Raw genomic sequence first — 22447 nt, 5'->3', positions numbered from 1 at the left:
ACGCCATCAAGTGAACTTTTTCGATATGTTCCATTCTGTTTAATCCCCACATTTCCGACGAATATAACAAAACAGACCGAATCTTAACATCAAATATCTTGAAGAAAGTATTTGCAGCCATTTCTTTAAACTTATCAAAGGCCTTGTTGAATTCTGTACAACAGCTTTTTTTCCCTTTGTAACTTCATGTTCGGTTCCGAATCTAGCACTTATCTTTGTCATGAAGTGAAAATCCAAATAGCAATATCTGTCAACCACGTACAGTTTAAAACCGTTCTGGAACCAACATTCGCGTTTACCAAGAAACTCCCCTTTTCTAAATACAGTCACTTCTGTTTTCTCTATATAAACACTCATTTGCATGTTATCACAACAAGAGAGAGAGAGAGAGAGGCACACGATCAGAGAGAAACAGTTCAACAGACCAACCACAAAACAAAAACAAACAACAACAAACAACAGGCAACAACAACAACAACACACACACACACACACACACACACACACACACACACACGCACACACACACAACACAACACAACACAACACACACACACACACACACACACACAAAGAGAGAAAGAGAGAGAGAGGCACACGATCAGAGAGAAACAGTTCAACAGACCAACCACAAAACAAAAACAAACAACAACAAACAACAGGCAACAACAACAACAACAACAACACACACACACACACACACACACACACACACACACACACACACACACACACACACACACACACAAAGAGAGAAAGAGAGAGAACTACAGCGATCATGAACCCCCCTCCCCCAACACCCCCAAGCCCGCACGTGCAGCACAGCAGCACTGACCCCAGAGCCTCATAGCTCATGATGGTGCCCACTCCCCCGGTGTTCTTCACCAACAGAGGCCTGAGAGGCTCGAAGAAGAAGAATGTGCCTGGGGTCTCCTTCAGGATGTACGACGTGAAGGTCGACCCGCTCCGGCCGTACGTCACCAGCAGGATCCGCTTCAGCGAGGGCCCTGCAACGCCCAGACACATCCGTACCGTGTATCTGGACACTTCTCTGTGCAGATGGGTGTACCTGGAAACTTCTGTGTACCTGGAAACCTCTGTGTACCTGTTAGAAACCTCTGTGTACCTGGGTGTACCTGGAAGCTTTTGTGTACCTGCTGGAAACCTCTGAGTACCTGGAAACCTCGGTGTAGCTGGAAACCTCTTGGAAACCTCGGTGTACCTGGAAACCTCGGTGTACCTGGAAACCTCTTGGAAACCTCGGTGTACCTGGAAACCTCTTGGAAACCTCGGTGTACCTGGAAACCTCTGTGTACCTGTTGGAAACCTCTGTGTACCTGTTGGAAACCTGACCTCTGTGTACCTGCAAACCTCTGTGTACCTGTTGGAAACCTCTGTGTACCTGGAAACCATCCTCTGTGTTCCCAGAAACCTCTGTGTACCTGGAAACCTCTGTGTACCTGTTAGAAACCTCTATGTACCTGTTGGAAACCTCTGTGTACCTGGAAACCATCCTCTGTGTACCTGGAAATCTCTGTGTACCTGGAAATCTCTGTGTACCTGGAAACCTCTGTGTACCTGGAAACCATCCTCTGTGTACCTGGAAATCTCTGTGTACCTGGAAATCTCTGTGTACCTGGAAATCTCTGTGTACCTGCTGGAAACCTCTGTGTACCTGGAAACCATCCTCTGTGTACCTGGAAACCATCCTCTGTGTACCTGGAAATCTCTGTGCACCTGCTGGAAACCGCTGTGTACCTGGAGACCTCTGAGGACTTGGAAACCGTGTGTACCTGCTGGAAACCTCTGTGTACCTGAAAACCTCTGTGTACCTGCTGGAAACCTCTGTGTACCTGGAAACCTCTGTGTACCTGGAAACCTCTGTGTACCTGTTGGAAAGCTCTGTGTACCTGGAAACCTCGGTGTATCTGGGTGTACCTGGAAACTTCAAACTCTGTGTACCTGGAGTACGTATTCACCTGACTGCCAGCTGATATGATGGGACCAGTTCAGCAGCACATACCTTGACGCTGTGTGCACCCACAGCCCACTCTATACATGTAGTATTCATTTAACTGACTGAAAACTGATGGAACCAATTCCGCGGCAAAAGCTTGAAATTATGTACGTCCACAAACCTCTATAGACCTTCATTACCCACCTGTTATTCACTGGAATTCATCCATTGTCTTCATCTACAGTTTTCACCTATAATGTTCACCCGTGTTATCCACCTGATATTCGTCGGAATTCACCTACAGTAGCCACCTAATACTCGCCGCAGTTCACCTGTAGTATTCAGCTAACATTCACCGCAATTCACCAACACTGTTTACCTGTGGTATCAAACTGATGTTCATCGCAGTTCACCGATATCATTTACCTGATAATCACAGCAGCTCACCCATAGCATTCACGGGTGGCATTCACCTGACTGCGAGCTGACAGAACAAGTGCAGCATCATAATGGTAGAGCTGTAATGTGCCCATGGTATCTGTTTACCTGACTGCGAGCTGACAGAACAAGTGCCGCATCATAATGGTAGAGCTGTAATGTGCCCATGGTATCTGTTTACCTGACTGCGAGCTGACAGAACAAGTGCCGCATCATAATGGTAGAGCTGTAATGTGCCCATGGTATCTGTTTACCTGACTGCGAGCTGACAGAACAAGTGCAGCAACAGAAGGTTGAAGTCCTGTACACCCAGAAACTTTAATGTACCTATAGTGTCTCACATATCGTATACACTTGAAATTCACTGCAATTCGCCTATATTATTCACCAGATATTCACTGCAATTCGCCTATAGTATTCACCAAATATTCACTACAATGCACTCATAGTAATCACCTGATATTCACTGCAATTCACCAATACTATTCACCTTATATTCGTTGCCTATAGTAATCACCTGATACTCACTGCAATTCATCAGTCGTGTTCACCTGATATTCACTACGATGCACTCATAGAATTCACGTGATATTCACTGCAATTCACCTATAACATTCACGTGATATTCACAGCAATTCACCTATCGTATTCACTGTAGTAATCGCTCGTAGCTTTCACCTGGCTGATAGCTGATGGAACGAGTTCAGGATCCAAAGCTTCAAGTTGTGTCCACCCAGAATCCTCGGAGAACCTGTAGTAGCCAGGTGATATTCACCGCAGTTCAACCAGTGTAGTCACCTATGGTATTCACCTGACTGCAGGCTAAGAGGAGGAGTTCGGTAGCAAAAGTTTGAAGCTGTGTTCACCCAGATATAATCTGTGTACCTGTAGAATATTCACCTGATTGCAAGCAGTCAGAACTATTCTTCTTTCTGCTTATGTCTGCTCAGACATTCAGGTGATTGTAGACATCTCTCTCTCTCTCTCTCTCTCTTCTACACACACACACACACACACACACACACACACACACACACACACACACACACACACATATATATATATATATATATATATATATATATAGGGGAGAGAGAAACAGAGACAGAGACAAAGAGAGGTAAGGGAGGTAAGAGAGACAGACAGACAGACAGACAGACAGACAGACAGGGGTGTGACAGAATGAACAGAAAAAAAAAACGAGAGAGGGACTGAATGAGAGAGGCCGAGAGAGAGAGAGACAGAGAGAGACAAAGAGAGAGAGACAGACAGACAGAGACAGAGAGACGGACAGAGAAAGAGAGAGACAGAGAGAGAGAGAGAGAGACAGTGACAGAGAGAGACAGAGAGAGACAGACAGACAGACAGAGACAGAGAGAGACAGAAAGAAATAGTGACAGAGAGAGACAGAGAGACAGACAGAGACAGAGAGACGGACAGAGAAAGAGAGAGACAGAGAGAGACAGAAAGAGATAGTGACAGAGAGAGACATAGAGAGAACGAACGAACGAACATTTTGTAATGAGGGAAGTGGAATAAGCATGCACGTGCTGTTTCACATCCAGCCCTGAGGGCGAAGAGAAATGAAATCCAAATACTCACAGGGTATCCAAAGGCTATAGAAGTACATCCATAACATTCAAATACACTCAAATGCACAGTAAACACAGATAGAGAGACAGAGAGAGAGACATAGAGACAGAGAAAGACACAGAGAGATAGAAAGAGAGACATAGAGAGAAAGGCATAGAAAGACATAGACAGAGACATAGAGAGAGACATAGAGACAGAGACAGAGAGACAGAGACAGAGAGAGAAACATGGAAAGAGAGAGACAGAAAGGGAGAGACAGAGAGAGAGAGACAAAGAGAGATATAGACAGAAAGACAGAGACAGAGAGAGGGGCAAAGAGAGACAGAGAGAAAGAAAGAAAGAGAGAGAGACATACTGACAGAGAAATCCAACTCACCCGATGGCTGGGTGACAGTGTGTTGCTGAGTGCAGTTGTTCCCAACGTCTTTATAGTCGTGTAGTTTGTCTGTTTTCACACACACACACACACACACACACACACACACACACACACACCTGTGTCAATTTTAGAAAAGAACAGTTTAAAGTCGTCGGTCTATCTTGACAGGACTTAATCAAAATGTACTTTTCTTGTTTCATTATCCGTGAAGAAAAAAAAGTTTCATATCAAACAATTGGTGACTTTTCAATTATCATTTGACCATCATTCGCCTTTCTGCTTTTGAATATAAAATTCGTCTTATTTCTTTCTTTCTTTCTTTTTTTTTTTTTTTTTTTTTTTTTTTTTCCACTTTTTTTTTTCAGCACCCCTTTTTATGACTTCGCCTTTACTTCCAACCGCACAGGCTTTTGAAAACTCTCCTTTCTTTCAAGATCTGATTTACCCTTGACCCTATTTCAGAAAACAACGTAATCAAGAACACGAGTAGATTTATCATAACGTGTGTATGAATTAAGGTATATTTAACGGTTAATATTCCTTATCTGCACGAATTTGTCCTAACCAGGATTGCAAGTTTAAATGATTTTTTTCAGTTTGTTTTATTCCTTTCAAAGGTATGATATGCTATGTATATTATCACATTCACTTGCCTAGTTTTGGATTAAAAAAAAATTTTAATAGGAAAAATATAAATGATTACAACAAAGGTATTCATACATATTCATGATATGGAGTGATGGCCTAGAGGTAACGCGTCCGCCTAGGAAGCGAGAGAAGAATCTGAGCGCGCTAATTCGAATCACGGCTCAGCCGCCGATATTTTCTCCCCACCCACTAGACCTTGAGTGGTGGTCTGGACGCTAGTCATTCGGATGAGACGATAAACCGAGGTCCCGTGTGCTGCATGCACTTAGCGCACGTAAAAGAACCCACGGCAACAAAAAGGTTGTTCCTGGCAAAATTCTGTAGAAAAATCCACTTCGATAGGAAAAAGAATTAAAACTGCACGCAGGAAAAAATACAAAAAAAATGGGTGGCGCTGTAGTATAGCGACGCGCTCTCCCTGGGGAGAGCAGCCCGAATTTCACACAGAGAAATATGTTGTGATAAAAAGAAATACAAATACAAACAAATACAAATATTATATGGGAGAAGAAAAGAATAGGGGGGCGAATACATAGCCTAAAATATACGAATAAAGAAAAGGATAAAAACATTAACACTTTCACCGCCAAGCTCGCATTTATGCACAGGCGTGGTAGAGGACCCATGTCACTGAAAGGTGACCATTCATTGGTCTGTTATCCATGAACCTGCTGCTCTTAATGTTCGGTGGTAGGATAGGCCATATTTTCTATACATCGCAGGGGGAATCCCCAGCTTTTCTTAGCCACTGTCTTTTCTGTGTTTACACCACAAGGGGATTTTGTACTCTAAATTGACTGGCGGTGACAGGGTTAAGTAATCATAGCATTCACGTACGAGAGGGATTCACATTGCAATGCGTTGATATATAGACTGCATTTACGAGACACCGTTTCGAATAGGCATCACAATCGGTCATGGCGTTAAAGACATTTTATTTTTTCTTTTCTTTTCTTTATAGAGAAGAAAAGAAAAGAAAGGGAAAAAAACCCAATGAGGTTAAAAAAAGAAATCAACAAAAACGATATAACGTGATAATGTAAACATTTCTTTATGTCACTTTACAATAATTGTCATCATTTGTGGTCCATGACTGAACTGAGGACGTTTGAAAGACCGAACCAAAAATGTGTCACACAATGATCACGTATCGTAGTCTATCCCATGCTAGCTCACTGCTATTTTCAACAACAAAAATGGAAAAAAGAAGTATTTTCTTTGGTAAAAATCTTTTATTTTTTTTATTATTTTTTTTTAGCTTTCAATAAACAGTGAAGACAGTCAAGCAGGTTAACAGGGAGGAAAATGAATGCCTCTCCTCGGTCAGTGACCAAGCTCCAAGCGCTTTAGAAACACGGAGTCATTTGCACAAAAGGCTGCCCAGCTGACTGACAGCTAAATTTAGGCGCTCATCATTCGTTTCCCGTGTCATTCAGTCGGGCTTCGCGCGCGCACACACACACACACACACACACACACACACACACACACACACACACACACACTTGTGTGCATTAGAGTAGATTTTACTACAAAAATGTTGACAGGGACAACTCTCTTGTTGCTGTGGGTTCTTGTGCGTGCGCTAAGACATGTTTTAAAATTTTCTTTTAACAGTAAGCAAATGCAGCACTCACACTGCTGCCCTTCCTTCCTGACGACAAACACGTAGTGGTAGAGTAGAAACGTCAGACCAACCAGCAGCACCCCCACTGCTGCTCTGCTCTGGGGGGGCATTTTCATCTGGGAGGGATAAAACAGATAAACACCGGTGGTTAATGCCGCAGTAGCAGTTGTCACAGCAGCGCTATTAGTAGTTAGTACAGAGGTTGATGGCGGTGGAACAACAACAACAACAGAATGATGATGATAATAATAATGATAATAATTGTTATAGCGTACGGGTAGTGTCACCTGCAACACCCCCTACCCTGTCTCCCTTCCCTCCCCCATCCCTTCCCCCCCCCCCCCCCCCACCCCTCCCTGTCCCTTCTCCTTCCCCACTCCGTCCGTGGTTCATTGTTTCAAACAGACCTCTGGAGAGCTCCGCGGCCATCTTGGATCCTGCGCATGCACTTCGAACTTTCATCCCAAATGCGAGCAATGCGCAAGGCGCTCGACACAGACAACAGCAGCAAACATGTGTGACCTCGACTCTCTTCAGTCCCTGCGTTCGTGAACCTCATTAGGCGTTGAAATCGTTCTTCCACGTGAGGAAGAAGATAGTGGAGGGTTCATTTGACGTACTTGTGGCCTTGTGTGTTTTGTGGTCAGTGATGAACATAAAGAATGGTTTCTGATTTGCGTTTGATCATACCGCTTTCATTGTCTCATCAATCAACAGGATACGACTTGTTTAAATAAATAAAAAATCAGCTTTTTGTGTTCAAGTATCGAAATCACTAACGTTTCGTTCATAGTTTGGACATTATTCATTATCTATTTGATTTGTGAACCAGCGGCCGCAACGCAGTTTGGTGGAACACGTGTAACACGACTATTTTATTTCCCAGCAAGACAGCATCAGGTGAAACTTACAGGTTAGGGTTATATATAACTTGTGAATTCATTATAAGTGTTTCACCCCTGAACAGGCACCAAAACGTCACCCCTGAACAGGCACCACAAAGTCACCCCTGAACAGGCACCACAAAGTCACCCCTGAACAGGCACCAAAACGTCACCCCTGAACAGGCACCAAAAGTCACCCCTGAACAGGCACCAAAACGTCACCCCTGAACAGGCACCACAAAGTCACCCCTGAACAGGCACCAAAACGTCACCCCTGAACAGGCACCACAAAGTCACCCCTGAACCGGCACCAAAACGTCACCCCTGAACAGGCACCAAAACGTCATTATATCTTCCTCAATTGCGTAATATCGGTCAACAGATTTTTTTTTCTATTTTACAAAGATGGTTATCTGAAAGGTGCGTCGAACAAGCACTCGGCAGCTGGTGCGGAACGTCGTGGATTTGACAGTTTGCTGTCCTCCATTTCTTCAGTTGATAGCCTCTGTTGCTACAACCAAACACTGTTCAATACACTGCCATCATATGCACAATACGAAAACTAAATTACGAAGCAAAAAGTCGAAAGAAACGAAGCCTGATGTTTGCACGTTCTGCCTCTCTCGATCGCCTTCGTTGCTCGCAAATTCGGAGAGCCAATCATCTTCGAGAGTACACATCATGTGACACGCCTCTCTAAGTCATGTAAGCACGGAACTCTCCAGGGGTCTATTGGGCTGACACCATTGCCCATCATCCTCCGGAACTCTGCCACCCCCACCTTCTTATCTCCCTTCCCCACCCATTCCAAAGTTCGTTCTTTGAGGTTGTGCCAAAATTGTGTCCCAAACCCCTTCTCTCCTTCCCTGCCCCTGCTCCTCCACTGCCCCCCCACCCCACCCTCACCCCCTCCCAGTCGGCTGTCATGTCAGTCGTGTGACGCAGTCCCGAGAGTCCAGCTGTGTTCACTGATGCCGTAATCAGTTTGTATACCAGCGTGGCATGGTTGAGTACGATGGGCAAAACATTTATATGCCAATGCGGGAACTTTCCCTGTGGGATCTGACTTTTAAATCACACACACACACACACACACACACACACACACACAGAGAGAGAGAGAGAGAGAGAGAGAGAGAGAGAGAGAGTCACTTCACACACACACAGCTGGGGTATATGACGACATTTTAGTAGCTGGACTAAGGAGAAATCAATCTGTGAATGCGCAGATGGCTGAATAGTCCAATCTGCGCACGAAATACTACTACTAATAATAATAATAACAATAACAATGATAATAATAATGCTGACAGTGATCAAAACGATGATGATCATGATATTGGTGATCATGATGTTGGTGACCATGATAATTTCTACCCCACGAATTTGTTCCCAGGGATTCCAGGCTCAAGGTTAAAGGCTCCATAGCCCATTACGGCCAACGGGGCAGTGAGGCCATGTGTACAGTGGGTTCGACTCGACACAGGTAGGCGGGGCCCAGTGCTCTCCTTCCGCCCTTGTAGCCTTCCCCCACTGATGTCGTGCACCAAGTCACAGCTGGGTGTGATGAGGAAAATCAGAGTAAATCGCCTTCACCCCCAGGTCACATATGTCGATCCGTGTAATCAGGAAATCTGTAAGATCCTAAACCGTTCAGGAAACAACAGCACGTGTTTTGCCTGTGACCGCTAGTATGGTGGAACTGTCAGCTTCCTAAATCAAACGAAACAAAAAAAAATAAATAAAAGTCAAAAAAGCAAAAGCAAAGCAAACTGAATAAAACTAAATCTTATTAGATTAGATTAAATTGCATTGAATTAAACCAAACTGAATTTAATTAAATTAAAGTGCATGCCTCTCTCGTTCCTTGTCTGTCGTGTTTGTGTGTGGGGAGGAGGGGGGGGGGGGGGGGGGAATGTGTGTGTGTGCGTGAGTGTATGTGTGTGTGTGTGTGTGTGTGTGTGTGTGTGTGTGTGATATGTTTGAGTGTGTGTTTATGTGTATGTGGTGTGTGTGTGTGTGTGTGTGTGTGTGTGCATCAGACACACACACAGAGAGAAAGAATACGAGAATACGAATGGTTTATTCAGCAAAGGACTTTGCCACTTGTGACGGGGTGTTCATAGACTTTTTTTTCCCCCTTTTTCTTTTCAAACAAAATATCCTGTCAGAGCGGTTTCTCTTACTTTACACACTTTATACAAATAAAGGCAGATTTCGGACAGTTTCAGTATTTGTAGATGACATCTATTACTTCAATCTAAAGCCATTCGGATGATTTGTAAGAGAGTATCAGAGAGAGAGAGAGAGAGAGACAGAGAGAGAGAGAGAAAGAGAGAGACAGAGAGACGCAGGGACAAACAGAGACAGAGAGAGTTGATGAGTGTGTGTGCATGACAGTGTATAATGTGTATGTTTGTGTGAGTGTGTGTATATGTATGTGGGTTGTGAGTGTATGTGTGTGAGTTTGTGTCTCTGTGTGTGTTTAATTGAATGTGTGTGTGTGTGTGTGTGTGGTGTGTGTGTGTGTGTGTGTCAGTGTGTGTGTGTATGTGTGTGTGTGTGGATATGTATGTGCGTGTGTATGTGTATGTGTGTGGATATGTATGTGTGTGTATGTGTATGGATGTGTATGTTTGTCGATACGTATGTGCGTGTGTATGTGTATGTGTGTGGATATGTATGTGTGTGTGTACGCGTGTCGTGTGTGTGTGTGTATGTGTGTGTGTAGAGAGAGGTGTGGGGGAGAGGGGTGTGTGTGTATGTGTGTCGTGTGTGTGTGTGTGTAGAGAGAGAGAGAGAGAGAGAGGTGTGGGGGAGAGGGTGTGTGTGTGTGTGTGAGGTTGGGGGGGGGGGGGGGAACAATTCGGAGCAGGAACGTTCGATGCTGTAAGCTACTTGCTAATACCAAAGTATGCGGATCACGCACGACGTGAGCAGGAAATCGAAGTCAGAATAGCTGAGACTGTCGACACAACTCGGGAAGGAAAGTGTTTGCTTGGGGAACGGGAGGTTGGAGGTGGGGGGGGGGGGGGGGGCGAGGGGGACAAGGGGTGGAAAGGGGTGGTGGTGAGGAGGGCAACGGGGCGTGGAAGGGTTATGGGGGTAGGGGTGGAGAGAGAGAGAGAGAGTGTGTGTATGTGTGTGTGTGTGTGTGTGTGCGCGCGCGCGCGCACAAGTTTGTATGCACGCGTGCGTTCGGGTGAGTGTATGTGTGCACGTGTGCACTACACACACACGCACACACTGCACACACACGCACACACACACATACACACACACATACGTACACTACACACATACACACACACGCGTACACTACACACACGCGCGCGCACGCGCACACACACACACACACACACACACACACATAAAGACAGGCAGACAGACAGACGGACGGACGGACACACACACACACACACACACACACACACACACACACACACACACACACACACACAATGTCCGAGCACAATAGATCTGAAGCTGACCAAAAAACTCTCGGCCAACAAAACAGAACAAATGCATCACAGAACTAACCTAGCTTTTCTTTATGTTCTAACTGACTAACGAGCTATCTAGTTAGCAAATTAACTTACTAAGTAACTAACTATATAAATAAGTGATAAATAAATAGATACACAAGTAAATTAATAAATAAGTAGATAAAATTTACATTACCACAATTCATCACAGAACAATAAAAATGCATCACAGAACTTGATTTTCTTTATGTAATAAATGAATAATAAATAAACAGATAGATAAAATCCACATCACCACAATCAGTCACAGAACAGTGTACCTCTTGTCGCTCAGTCTTGTCAGCCTGAGGTTTCTCCACACGTGTCAAGGTCGGAAACTGCAACAGAAGCCAACAGTAACCCAGGTGACAAACGGAAGTCGAATGTGTGGACTTGCTTGCTGCTTCATACATACAGCCCATAGGTTTTACACAGCCGGCTGGACACGACACCACTCACTGTCACCACTGCCATTTGCTAAAGGACCGTCTTCTTGACAACCCACCCGGCACAGTTACCACTATTTTCTCCCCTTTCACCAGACCTTGAGTGGTGGTCTGGACGCTGGTCGTTCGGATGAGACGATAAACCGAGGTGCCGTGTGCAGCATGCACTGAGCGCACGTGAAAGAGTCCACGGCAACAAAAAATAAATGGTTGTCCCTGGCAAAATTATGTAGAAAAACCCACTTCGATAGGAAAACAAAACAAAACAAACAAACAAACAAAACCAAAAAAAAAACCAACTGCATGCAGGATAAAATACAGAATAATGGGTGGCGCTTTCAGTGCAGCGACACGCTATCCCTGGGGAGAGCAGCCCGAAATTCACACAGAGAAATCTATTGTGACAAAAAACAGAGGAAGACAATACATACAATACACTCTGCTGCTGCTGCTCAGTGGTATAAAGTATAAAGTATACGCACATTGCGTCCGCTTCGCACTGGTTCGTTTTAAAGAGTTTAAGCAGATGTTTAAAAGATGATCTAAAAATCAAACAACCCCTGAGGCGCACAAACTTTCAGAGTACTGAGCGGCAAGCTGTTGCCAAGATCGGTTCACCTCCTCCTCCTCCCCCCCCACCCCCGCCACCACCCTCCACGGCCCCCCACCTCACTCTCTCCCCTTACTCCCTGCCCCTACTCCCCCCACCTCACTCTCTCCCCTTACTCCCTGCCCCTATTCCCCCCACCTCACTCTCTCCCCTTACTCCCTGCCCCTATTCCCCCCACCTCACTCTCTCCCCTTACTCCCTGCCCCTATTCCCCCCACCTCACTCTCTCCCCTTACTCCCTGCCCCTATTCCCCCCACCTCACTCTCTCCCCTTACTCCCTGCCCCTACTCCCCCCACCTCACTCTCTCCCCTTACTCCCTGCCCCTACTCCCCCCACCTCACTCTCTCCCCTTACTCCCTGCCCCTATTCCCCCCACCTCACTCTCTCCCCTTACTCCCTGCCCCTACTCCCCCCACCTCACTCTCTCCCCTTACTCCCTGCCCCTATTCCCCCACCTCACTCTCTCCCCTTACTCCCTGCCCCTATTCCCCCCACCTCACTCTCTCCCCTTACTCCCTGCCCCTATTCCCCCCACCTCACTCTCTCCCCTTACTCCCTGCCCCTATTCCCCCCACCTCACTCTCTCCCCTTACTCCCTGCCCCTATTCCCCCCACCTCACTCTCTCCCCTTACTCCCTGCCCCTATTCCCCCCACCTCACTCTCTCCCCTTACTCCCTGCCCCTATTCCCCCCACCTCACTCTCTCCCCTTACTCCCTGCCCCTATTCCCCCCACCTCACTCTCTCCCCTTACTCCCTGCCCCTATTCCCCCCACCTCACTCTCTCCCCTTACTCCCTGCCCCTATTCCCCCCACCTCACTCTCTCCCCTTACTCCCTGCCCCTACTCCCCCCACCTCACTCTCTCCCCTTACTCCCTGCCCCTATTCCCCCCCACCTCACTCTCTCCCCTTACTCCCTGCCCCTATTCCCCCCACCTCACTCTCTCCCCTTACTCCCTGCCCCTACTCCCCCCACCTCACTCTCTCCCCTTACTCCCTGCCCCTATTCCCCCCACCTCACTCTCTCCCCTTACTCCCTGCCCCTCTTCCCCCCACCTCACTCTCTCCCCTTACTCCCTGCCCCTCTTCCCCCCACCTCACTCTCTCCCCTTACTCCCTGCCCCTATTCCCCCCACCTCACTCTCTCCCCTTACTCCCTGCCCCTATTCCCCCCACCTCACTCTCTCCCCTTACTCCCTGCCCCTACTCCCCCCATCTTTTGTCAGCCCTCCCCTACCCCATCCCCATACCTTCCACCCCCTACCCCCACACCCCCCCACCCACCCCCGCCATTCCTAGTTCTCTCTCTCTCTCTCTCTCTCTCTGTAGTATAACTACATTTATATGCGTACATGCTTGTGTGTCTCTTAGAACAACGGCAGATGTGTAAGTCGGCCAAAGTGCTAATATCTTCACCGTTGGAAAATAAAGATTCATTCATTCATTCATTCATTCATTCTGTCTCTGGTGGGTTTTTTTTTTTTTTTAGTGGTTTAATGATTTGATTATTTGTTAACATGTGTATGTGAGTGTGTGCATATATAAATGCGGAAAAGTGATTTTGTAGTTCTGTGCTTTTGTCACATGTTGCATTTGAATGGCTTATGTTAGAACTCACGTGTGTCACTGTATGCCGGAACAAAACATGTGACTCCGTCAATATTCACATTCACGTTGTGTTGAATGGTTCCCGTTCCAGGTACCTGGCTGAACGGCAGCTGTAGGAAATCCTGCAACAGTGTAGACACTGCTGCCTTTTGTTGTTTGTAATTTTGTGAACTGACCCGTTCAGTAACAATAGTTTTTGTCTCTTTGTATGTTTTTTCGAAGATATACAAACGTTGTTGATCTACCTAACAAGTTTTGATTCACACTGTTCATACCTTTAGTGCACCATTGATTTACACTGTTCATACCTTTAGTGCACCATTGATTCACACTGTTCATACCTTTAGTGCACCATACACTGTTCATACCTTTAGTGCACCATTGATTTACACTGTTCATACCTTTAGTGCACCATTGATTCACACTGTTCATACCTTTAGTGCACCATACACTGTTCATACCTTTAGTGCAGCATTGATTTACACTGTTCATACCTTTAGTGCACCATACACTGTTCATACCTTTAGTGCACCATTGATTTACACTGTTCATACCTTTAGTGCACCATTGATTTACACTGTTCATACCTTTAGTGCACCATTGATTCACACTGTTCATACCTTTAGTGCAGCATTGATTTACACTGTTCATACCTTTAGTGCACCATTGATTCACACTGTTCATACCTTTAGTGCAGCATTGATTTACACTGTTCATACCTTTAGTGCACCATTGATTCACACTGTTCATACCTTTAGTGCAGCATTGATTTACACTGTTCATACCTTTAGTGCACCATTGATTCACACTGTTCATACCTTTAGTGCAGCATTGATTTACACTGTTCATACCTTTAGTGCACCATTGATTTACACTGTTCATACCTTTAGTGCACCATTGATTCACACTGTTCATACCTTTAGTGCAGCATTGATTTACACTGTTCATACCTTTAGTGCAGCATTGATTTACACTGTTCATACCTTTAGTGCACCATACACTGTTCATACCTTTAGTGCAGCATTGATTTACACTGTTCATACCTTTAGTGCACCATTGATTTACACTGTTCATACCTTTAGTGCAGCATTGATTTACACTGTTCATACCTTTAGTGCACCATTGATTTACACTGTTCATACCTTTAGTGCACCATTGATTTACACTGTTCATACCTTTAGTGCACCATACACTGTTCATACCTTTAGTGCAGCATTGATTTACACTGTTCATACCTTTAGTGCACCATTGATTTACACTGTTCATACCTTTAGTGCACCATACACTGTTCATACCTTTAGTGCAGCATTGATTTACACTGTTCATACCTTTAGTGCACCATTGATTTACACTGTTCATACCTTTAGTGCATCATTGAATTACACTGTTCGTACCTTTAGTGCATCATTGAATTACACTGTTCATACCTTTAGTGCACCATACACTGTTCATACCTTTAGTGCATCATTGATTTACACTGTTCATACCTTTAGTGCATCATTGAATTACACTGTTCATACCTTTAGTGCAGCATTGATTTACACTGTTCATACCTTTAGTGCACCATTGATTTACACTGTTCATACCTTTAGTGCACCATTGATTCACACTGTTCATACCTTTAGTGCACCATTGATTTACACTGTTCATACCTTTAGTGCACCATTGATTTACACTGTTCATACCTTTAGTGCAGCATTGATTTACACTGTTCATACCTTTAGTGCAGCATTGATTCACACTGTTCATACCTTTAGCGCAGCATTGATTTACACTGTTCATACCTTTAGTGCAGCATTGATTTACACTGTTCATACCTTTAGTGCACCATTGATTTACACTGTTCATACCTTTAGTGCACCATTGATTTACACTGTTCATACCTTTAGTGCACCATTGATTTACACTGTTCATACCTTTAATGCAGCATTGATTCACACTGTTCATACCTTTAGTGCACCATTGATTTACACTGTTCATACCTTTAGTGCACCATACACTGTTCATACCTTTAGTGCACCATTGATTTACACTGTTCATACCTTTAGTGCAGCATTGATTTACACTGTTCATACCTTTAGTGCACCATACACTGTTCATACCTTTAGTGCACCATTGATTTACACTGTTCATACCTTTAGTGCAGCATTGATTTACACTGTTCATACCTTTAATGCACCATTGATTTACACTGTTCATACCTTTAGTGCACCATACACTGTTCATACCTTTAGTGCACCATTGATTTACACTGTTCATACCTTTAGTGCACCATTGAATTATCTTTTCTAATTGTGTGTCCTTTACATGCATCTTATCTTCTCTTGCTGACAATTATGACCAATAAGCATAATCTTTGGCCATCAAAAGATGGCTTGAGAGTTAGGTATCTTGATATAAATTATGTGATAAATATATTGAGTGATGTGTCCCATATATTTTATTATTCTGGCAAAGGAGCTCATGCATACAGTTTCACAGAATCAAAATTGTCTCAGCACATATCTGACTCTGAACTTATAGTGCAATACTACCGTTTAATTCGCAACGATCTAGTCAATCCGAAAGAAGCACGTCTGCTTGTATAGCCTACGTTCATCAAAACATTAATTTTAGTAGACTTGAAGCGCTAGAAAATTATCACGTGGAGTCAGTGTGGGTTGAAGTTCATTTGAAAAGATCAAACCCAATTGCGTTAGGTCTTATTTATAGGAACCCCACTGAACGTGCAGATTGGACAGATAGATTTGCTATGATGGATGATGTTTCGCTAGTATCTGTTTAAATTATCTTAATGGGTGATTTCAACATAGATTTAATAAAATTCAATAATGTTTGGACTAATATTTATGAATCATTAATCTAACTGAGCTAATTGACAAACCCACAAGGATTACTTCTACATCTGCAAAGCTAATTGATCATAATTAGTTATGCTTCCACGACTAACAATGTAATAGAATCATGCTCACCAACATTTGGATGCAGTGATCATTTACCAATCTGCTTCACATGGGCAAAACGTGGTATTAAAGTTACCCCAAACTACCATATAAGGTAGTTAATAATAGAAGTTTCTCATTTTTTGATAGAGATCTTTTTTTTTCTTTTTTGTTTTGTTTTTGATTTAATGAAGTCCTGCCTGTCATCTGTTTACCAGTTTACTAATCCTGATGAAGCACTTGAAGTCTGGTATCACAATTTCCTGCATGTTTATAACAAGCATGCACTGTTTAAAACAAAACGTGTAAAAAATGATCCCCCCAAACCATGGATGACTCAAAACATAGCAAACGAAACCATTCAGAGAGACGAGCTTTTAGATAAGGGGAATCAAGAGGAATTCAAAACACAAAGAAATAAAGTTGATAGTTTAAAACGTTCAGTAAAAATTAAGCATTTTCACGAAACGATTTCCTCTGAAGCCAACAGTAGATCGATATGGGGAGCTAACAATCAGCTAGCCAATAACAACAAAACTTCACAACACCCAATACCCAAAGATATCTCTGTGGAAAACCTAAACATATATTTTCTTAATATAGCCAGCTCTACGATAAAATCCAATAAAACCAACGTTATTAAAAGATTTCTGTTTGTTCAGAAATATCACATCCACTTTGAACATTCCCCCTATATGTGCACATGAAGTATATAATACTCTTGTTCACTTAAACCAGAAGATTGCCAGACAATTTTGTAAAAATAAAATAAATAAAAATAAAATAAAGTGCTCTCCCCTTGCATGGGAATTTTGAGGATTCGGGGGTACTAAATCACAAAAAATTCTAGCACAAAAGCTATGGGCATATCAGAAAGAAAGTAAACGTTTTTGTGAAGGAAAATGAATGTAGATTCTGCTTCTGGGCTTTCTTTCCAATTAGCTTGATTGTAGATAACTGTTCAGGTATGTAAAGTCAAGATAATTTTTGTGCAACAAAAAAGTCTATTTCCACCTCTACATAATGACATCCATAAAGAAAAGAAACAAAATACAGCTAGAAATAGCATGCCTTTTGTCAGATTATACCTGTAGAAGAATTTAAAACTGGCTGTAGTTTTATAAAAACAAATCACAGCTCGTGCAGATATGTAAGTAAATCACTGTCCCAACAATGACAAAGGTGGGTATAGTCAACGTAAAAGTTCAATCACGGTCTCAGAAACTGAGCTGGTAAGCTCTTTGACAGGTAAGAGCTACAAATTACAACTACAAATTAAAAGGACACACCCTCGAGCATGTTGACAGCGCAAAATATCTCGGCGTCGACATAAGAAATGATCTAAACTGGAAAGAACATGTTACAAGAGTCACCAACAAAGCCAATAGCATGGTAGGCTTCCTAAAAAGGAATATAAAAACATCCAATAAAACCACCAAAGCCAATGCCTACAAACTCTTGTACGCCCGCACCTGGAGTATTGCTCATCAGTCTGGAGCCCGTACAAAGAAGGTCAAAAGAACAAGATTGAAATGGTGCAAAGAAGAGCAGCACGTTATGTACACAGTGACTACGGGTGAACCAGCAGCGTAACACACATGCTGCAAGAACTAGGATGGGAATCCCTCGAATCACGGCGGAACAGACAAAGGCTGACCCTGATGTATAAAATGGTCAACGGCATTGTAGACATCCCTCCAGACAAATTTCTCAAGAAAGGATCCAGCAAAACAAGATCAAATCATCGACACAAATTTGTCCATCCTAGCTCCTCCTCTGACCCTTATAAATACAGTTTTTTCCCATCAACCATCCCCGTCTGGAACTCCCTGCCTGCAACAGCAGCAGAGGCTCCCTCCTTGGCAGCTTTCAAGAGGGAGCTGAACAAGATCACAGTTTAGTCCCCCCCCCACCCCCCCCCCCCTTTTTTTTTTTTTTTTTTTTCCCGGAGGGACGCTGCGAGTGACGGTGGGAGGGAGTATGTATACATGCTCTTTCTCATTGTCACCCCCTCCGGAGGAAAAGATAGGTCTAATTAGGTTTTAGCTAGGTATTTACGCCTCTGCGCACACAGGTCATTAATAGTCAGTAACGACGGCTGACCTTCCAATTTGAAGATTGAAGAGCTTTCACAAGTGAGGGGGTTAATCTTTCTTAAAGTGCCTGCTGTGCATCCAGCTTGCCACTTCTTCAAACAAGTCATCCATCTGATTCAGCGAATAAAGCGTTAAAAACAAAAGGCACGGATTTCACGTCCAGTGCAGGTTCATCCCTGTGTTTTGTGAAAATCGTATCTGGCATTGGCGGTTGTTGATTTCCTGCAGTCTGCATTGAAATGGAAGCACTCTCGTTCGCAACAGCCACGCCCCCTTGATGACCTCTGGCTGGCATTTGACCTGTGTCTTACATCACTCCTCTCCCTCTCCTCCCCTTCTTCCAACGCTTGCTGCACGTATTCTGTCAGTCATAGCCTGTTGTTCAAAAACGCTGTCTGATTGGATAGACGGACTGAATTACCATCAAATGCACTGTCAGTTTCATCACTGTCCTTGTCAATCACCTTCGTTTTCAAACCAATCATCAGACAAGATCAAGAGATCCTTCTCCATCGCGAAAGCTGTCCATAATCACAAGCAGTGCTTTCAGAACTGTGTAAATCTGCTGATTGTGTCTACTTGCTAAACTGGACACAGTTTTCAATGACTTTTTTTTGCACAGGATTCAACCCCCTTCTCCACGTGCATATCACGTGGTCAGTTAGCAAATTATTATCGAGCAGAAAGGGGTCTTCTACCTGATGTATGTTGATTTAAATAGTATCTTTATAATCCAGACACTTCAAACTAACCGTTCAGAGTCAGCGAATTTAAATTTCTCGGACTGATCGTTTCCAACGATTCGAAATGGGAGAAAAATATGGACAAAATTGTTAAGAAAGCACAACAGCGCCTGCACTTTCATCGCCGCCTCAAAAGTTCGGACTTTAACTCACTCAGTACGGCCAGTTCTCTCTTCTCCTCTACACAGACATCTCGGATGTCCAGTGGGTGTCTGAATGACCCAACCTTTAGCTTCCGTCGTCAGAATTGTGGTATTCTTTGTCAACATTCACCTCTTCAGTATAAGAGCCTTCCGCTTGCAATAGTTTGATGATGGTAATTGGGGTGAAACGCTGTTAACGTCGTCTCTTTCGCCGTTCGTATGGAAAGAGTTAAAAAGAAATCATGGTCGATTTCTACAGAGCAGTCATTGAAAGTATGTTAACCTTCGCTATTACTGTTTGGTACGAAAACATTTCCAAGGCAGAAGTCGCAGCCCTGAACAGAATCATAAAAAACTGCCACCAAGATTATCGGGGCTGATCTACCTTCTCTAGAAGACATATATTATAAGCGGCTACTACTCAAAAAAGCAAAATCAATCAGCCAGGACGAATCACATCCAGCTTTTGGGATTTACGAGATGCTCCCCTCTGGTCCGTACAGAAATATAAGGACGAAAACCAGTCGCTTCGCAAATAACTTTTTCCCAAAAGCAGTCAATGCCCTGTCTCTCGAACAAATCCAGTATATTTAAAGAGTTGTGCAATCAGCAACCACTTACCTGAAGATCTAGTCATCAGCCCCATTCGCATGTGATATGTAGCTTATGTTCAATTAAATGTGTGTGTGTGTGTGTGTGTGTGTGTGTGTGCACAAGTTCTCATATTGATATGCACATGTGTGTGTCCTAAATTCTACTGTATCTGTGTTTGTGCATGCTTTTCGATTTATGTTTGTGCCTTTTATGTACTACCCCCCTCCCCCATATTCCTTGTGACCCCGGTGCACTTGGTAATAAAAATAGTCTATTCTATTCTATTTTCAATTTACATCAACGATTCACCCCTATTTATTGAACCATCTTGTGTGAATTATTTGAAGATGACACAACGATACACACTAAGCATCATAGAATGGAAAGAGTATCATTATCCTTGCAACAAAGTGTTAATGATATAGTAACATGGTCTGAACTTAACCATATGTGCTTACACCCGAAAAAGACGAAATACATTGTCATTACCACAAGACAAAAGCACCAAAACCTTCTGCCTACCCGTTCTCCATTCCATATCAATGGCGTAATGATTGAGGAAGTCAGTCATCACAAAGCACTTGGTCTTATCATTGACAATAACCTGTCATGGTCTCAACATGTTATGATGATTTTTAAACTTGATCCAAAAAGATCCATCAACTTTCCAGAATCAAACATTTCTAAAGCAAGCATTGCCGTACATTATTTTTCCATGCTTATATCGAACCACATTTAAATTATGCCTCAACAATATGGGATTCTGCCAGTGAAAATGTTTTAAAACAACTTATGAGTGTATACAGAAGAGCCCCAAAGCTGATACATCTCAAATCTTCGTCATTAACTGTCTCTGGTTACAAAGATTTCTCTCTCTCTCTCTCTCTCTCTCTCTCTCTCTTTCTCTCTCTCTCTCTCATTACTATATCTATATACATTATTGTAATGAATGCAGGTATCATGATTATGTACCTGTATATGTTTACTGTGCAGTTGAGTGTATTTGAATATCATGTATGTACTTCTATAACCTTTTGTTACCTTGTGAGTATTTTCATGTCATTTCTCTTTGCCCTGAGGGCTGAATGTAAAAAAGGATATGCATGTTTATTCAATTTCCCTCATTAAAAAAAAACCCTTCGTTCGTTAATTCTCTCTCTCTCTCTCTCTCTCTCTCTCTCTCTCTCTCAATCTTTCTGTCTCTGTCTCTCTCTTTCTTTCTTTCTATCGCCTACTGTCTCTCTCTTTCTGTCGCTCTCTGTCTCTGTCTGTCTGTCTGTCTGTCTCTCTCTCTCTTCCTCTCTTCCTCTCTCATTCACTCTGTCACTCTGTCTTTCTGTCTCTGTCTGTCTGTCGGTCGGTCGGTCGGTCTGTCTCTCTCTCTCTCTCCCTCTCTCGTTCACTCTGTCTCTCTGTCTTTCTGTCTCTGTCTGTCTGTCTGTCTGTCGGTCGGTCGGTCTCTCTCTCTCTCCCTCTCTCTCCCTCTCTCGTTCACTCTGTCTCTCTGTCTTTGTCTGTCTGTCTGTCTGTCTGTCTGTCGGTCGGTCTCTCTCTCTCTCTCTCTCTCTCTCTCTCTCTCTCTCTGTCTCTGTCTGTCTGTCTGTCTGTCTCTCATCGTGAAATGCCAATCAAATCAAACGCTATTGCTGTCATGCTGGATCTCACCCGTTGTGAACTCTCAGTAGTAATCAGCTTGCTTCTGCTTCTGCTTCTTCTTTCTTTTGATTTGTTTTTACTTTTATTTGCTCTCTCTCTCTCTCTCTCTCTCTCTCTCTCTCTCTCTCTCTCTCTCTCTCTCTCCCTGAATACAAAAAGCAAAGAAATAAAGTGAAAGATTTAGTTAAACAAACAAAGTCAGATCATTTTGAAAAAACTTATCAGCAATAACAGAGACACGGCAACATTATGGCGTGCTGTTAATGAAATTACCGATAAGCATAAAAAGAAGACAAATGCTGTCGCCACTGTGTGGACAACGGATACTCTCAACGACCATTTTTTAAACATAGCTAAATCAGCACAAACATTTGCAAACTGCCTTCCTTCAGAATGTTACATTACTCCTCCGTCGCTACAAACATTTTATCAAGAGCGTCTTAAATCCAGTACCTCATTCGCTATCCCTCCACTTGCTGTTCATGAAGTTGGTTCCTTAATCTCAAATCTAAAGAATACGAAAGCAATGGGTCCAGACAATTTAAATGCATCTGTTC

General features: G+C 43.4%; 1 protein-coding gene across 1 annotated transcript in view; it reads right to left on the bottom strand.

Moving 5' to 3' along the window:
- Positions 1 to 22447, bottom strand: part of LOC143285891 (carbohydrate sulfotransferase 6-like) — a 75053-nt gene that overhangs the window by 6823 nt on the left and 45783 nt on the right. The window contains exons 2-5 of the mRNA XM_076593337.1: positions 11332 to 11388; positions 6653 to 6758; positions 4365 to 4433; positions 836 to 1007 (exon numbers count right to left, since the gene is read on the bottom strand). Coding sequence (XP_076449452.1) covers positions 836 to 1007; positions 4365 to 4433; positions 6653 to 6758 — 347 coding nt within the window. The 5' untranslated portion in view covers positions 11332 to 11388. The remainder of the gene's footprint in view (positions 1 to 835; positions 1008 to 4364; positions 4434 to 6652; positions 6759 to 11331; positions 11389 to 22447) is intronic.

The sequence above is a fragment of the Babylonia areolata genome, chromosome 9 (assembly GCF_041734735.1).
Source record: "Babylonia areolata isolate BAREFJ2019XMU chromosome 9, ASM4173473v1, whole genome shotgun sequence".
NCBI classification, from domain to species: domain Eukaryota; kingdom Metazoa; phylum Mollusca; class Gastropoda; order Neogastropoda; family Buccinidae; genus Babylonia; species Babylonia areolata.
This window is presented reverse-complemented; position numbering and strand designations above follow the sequence as displayed.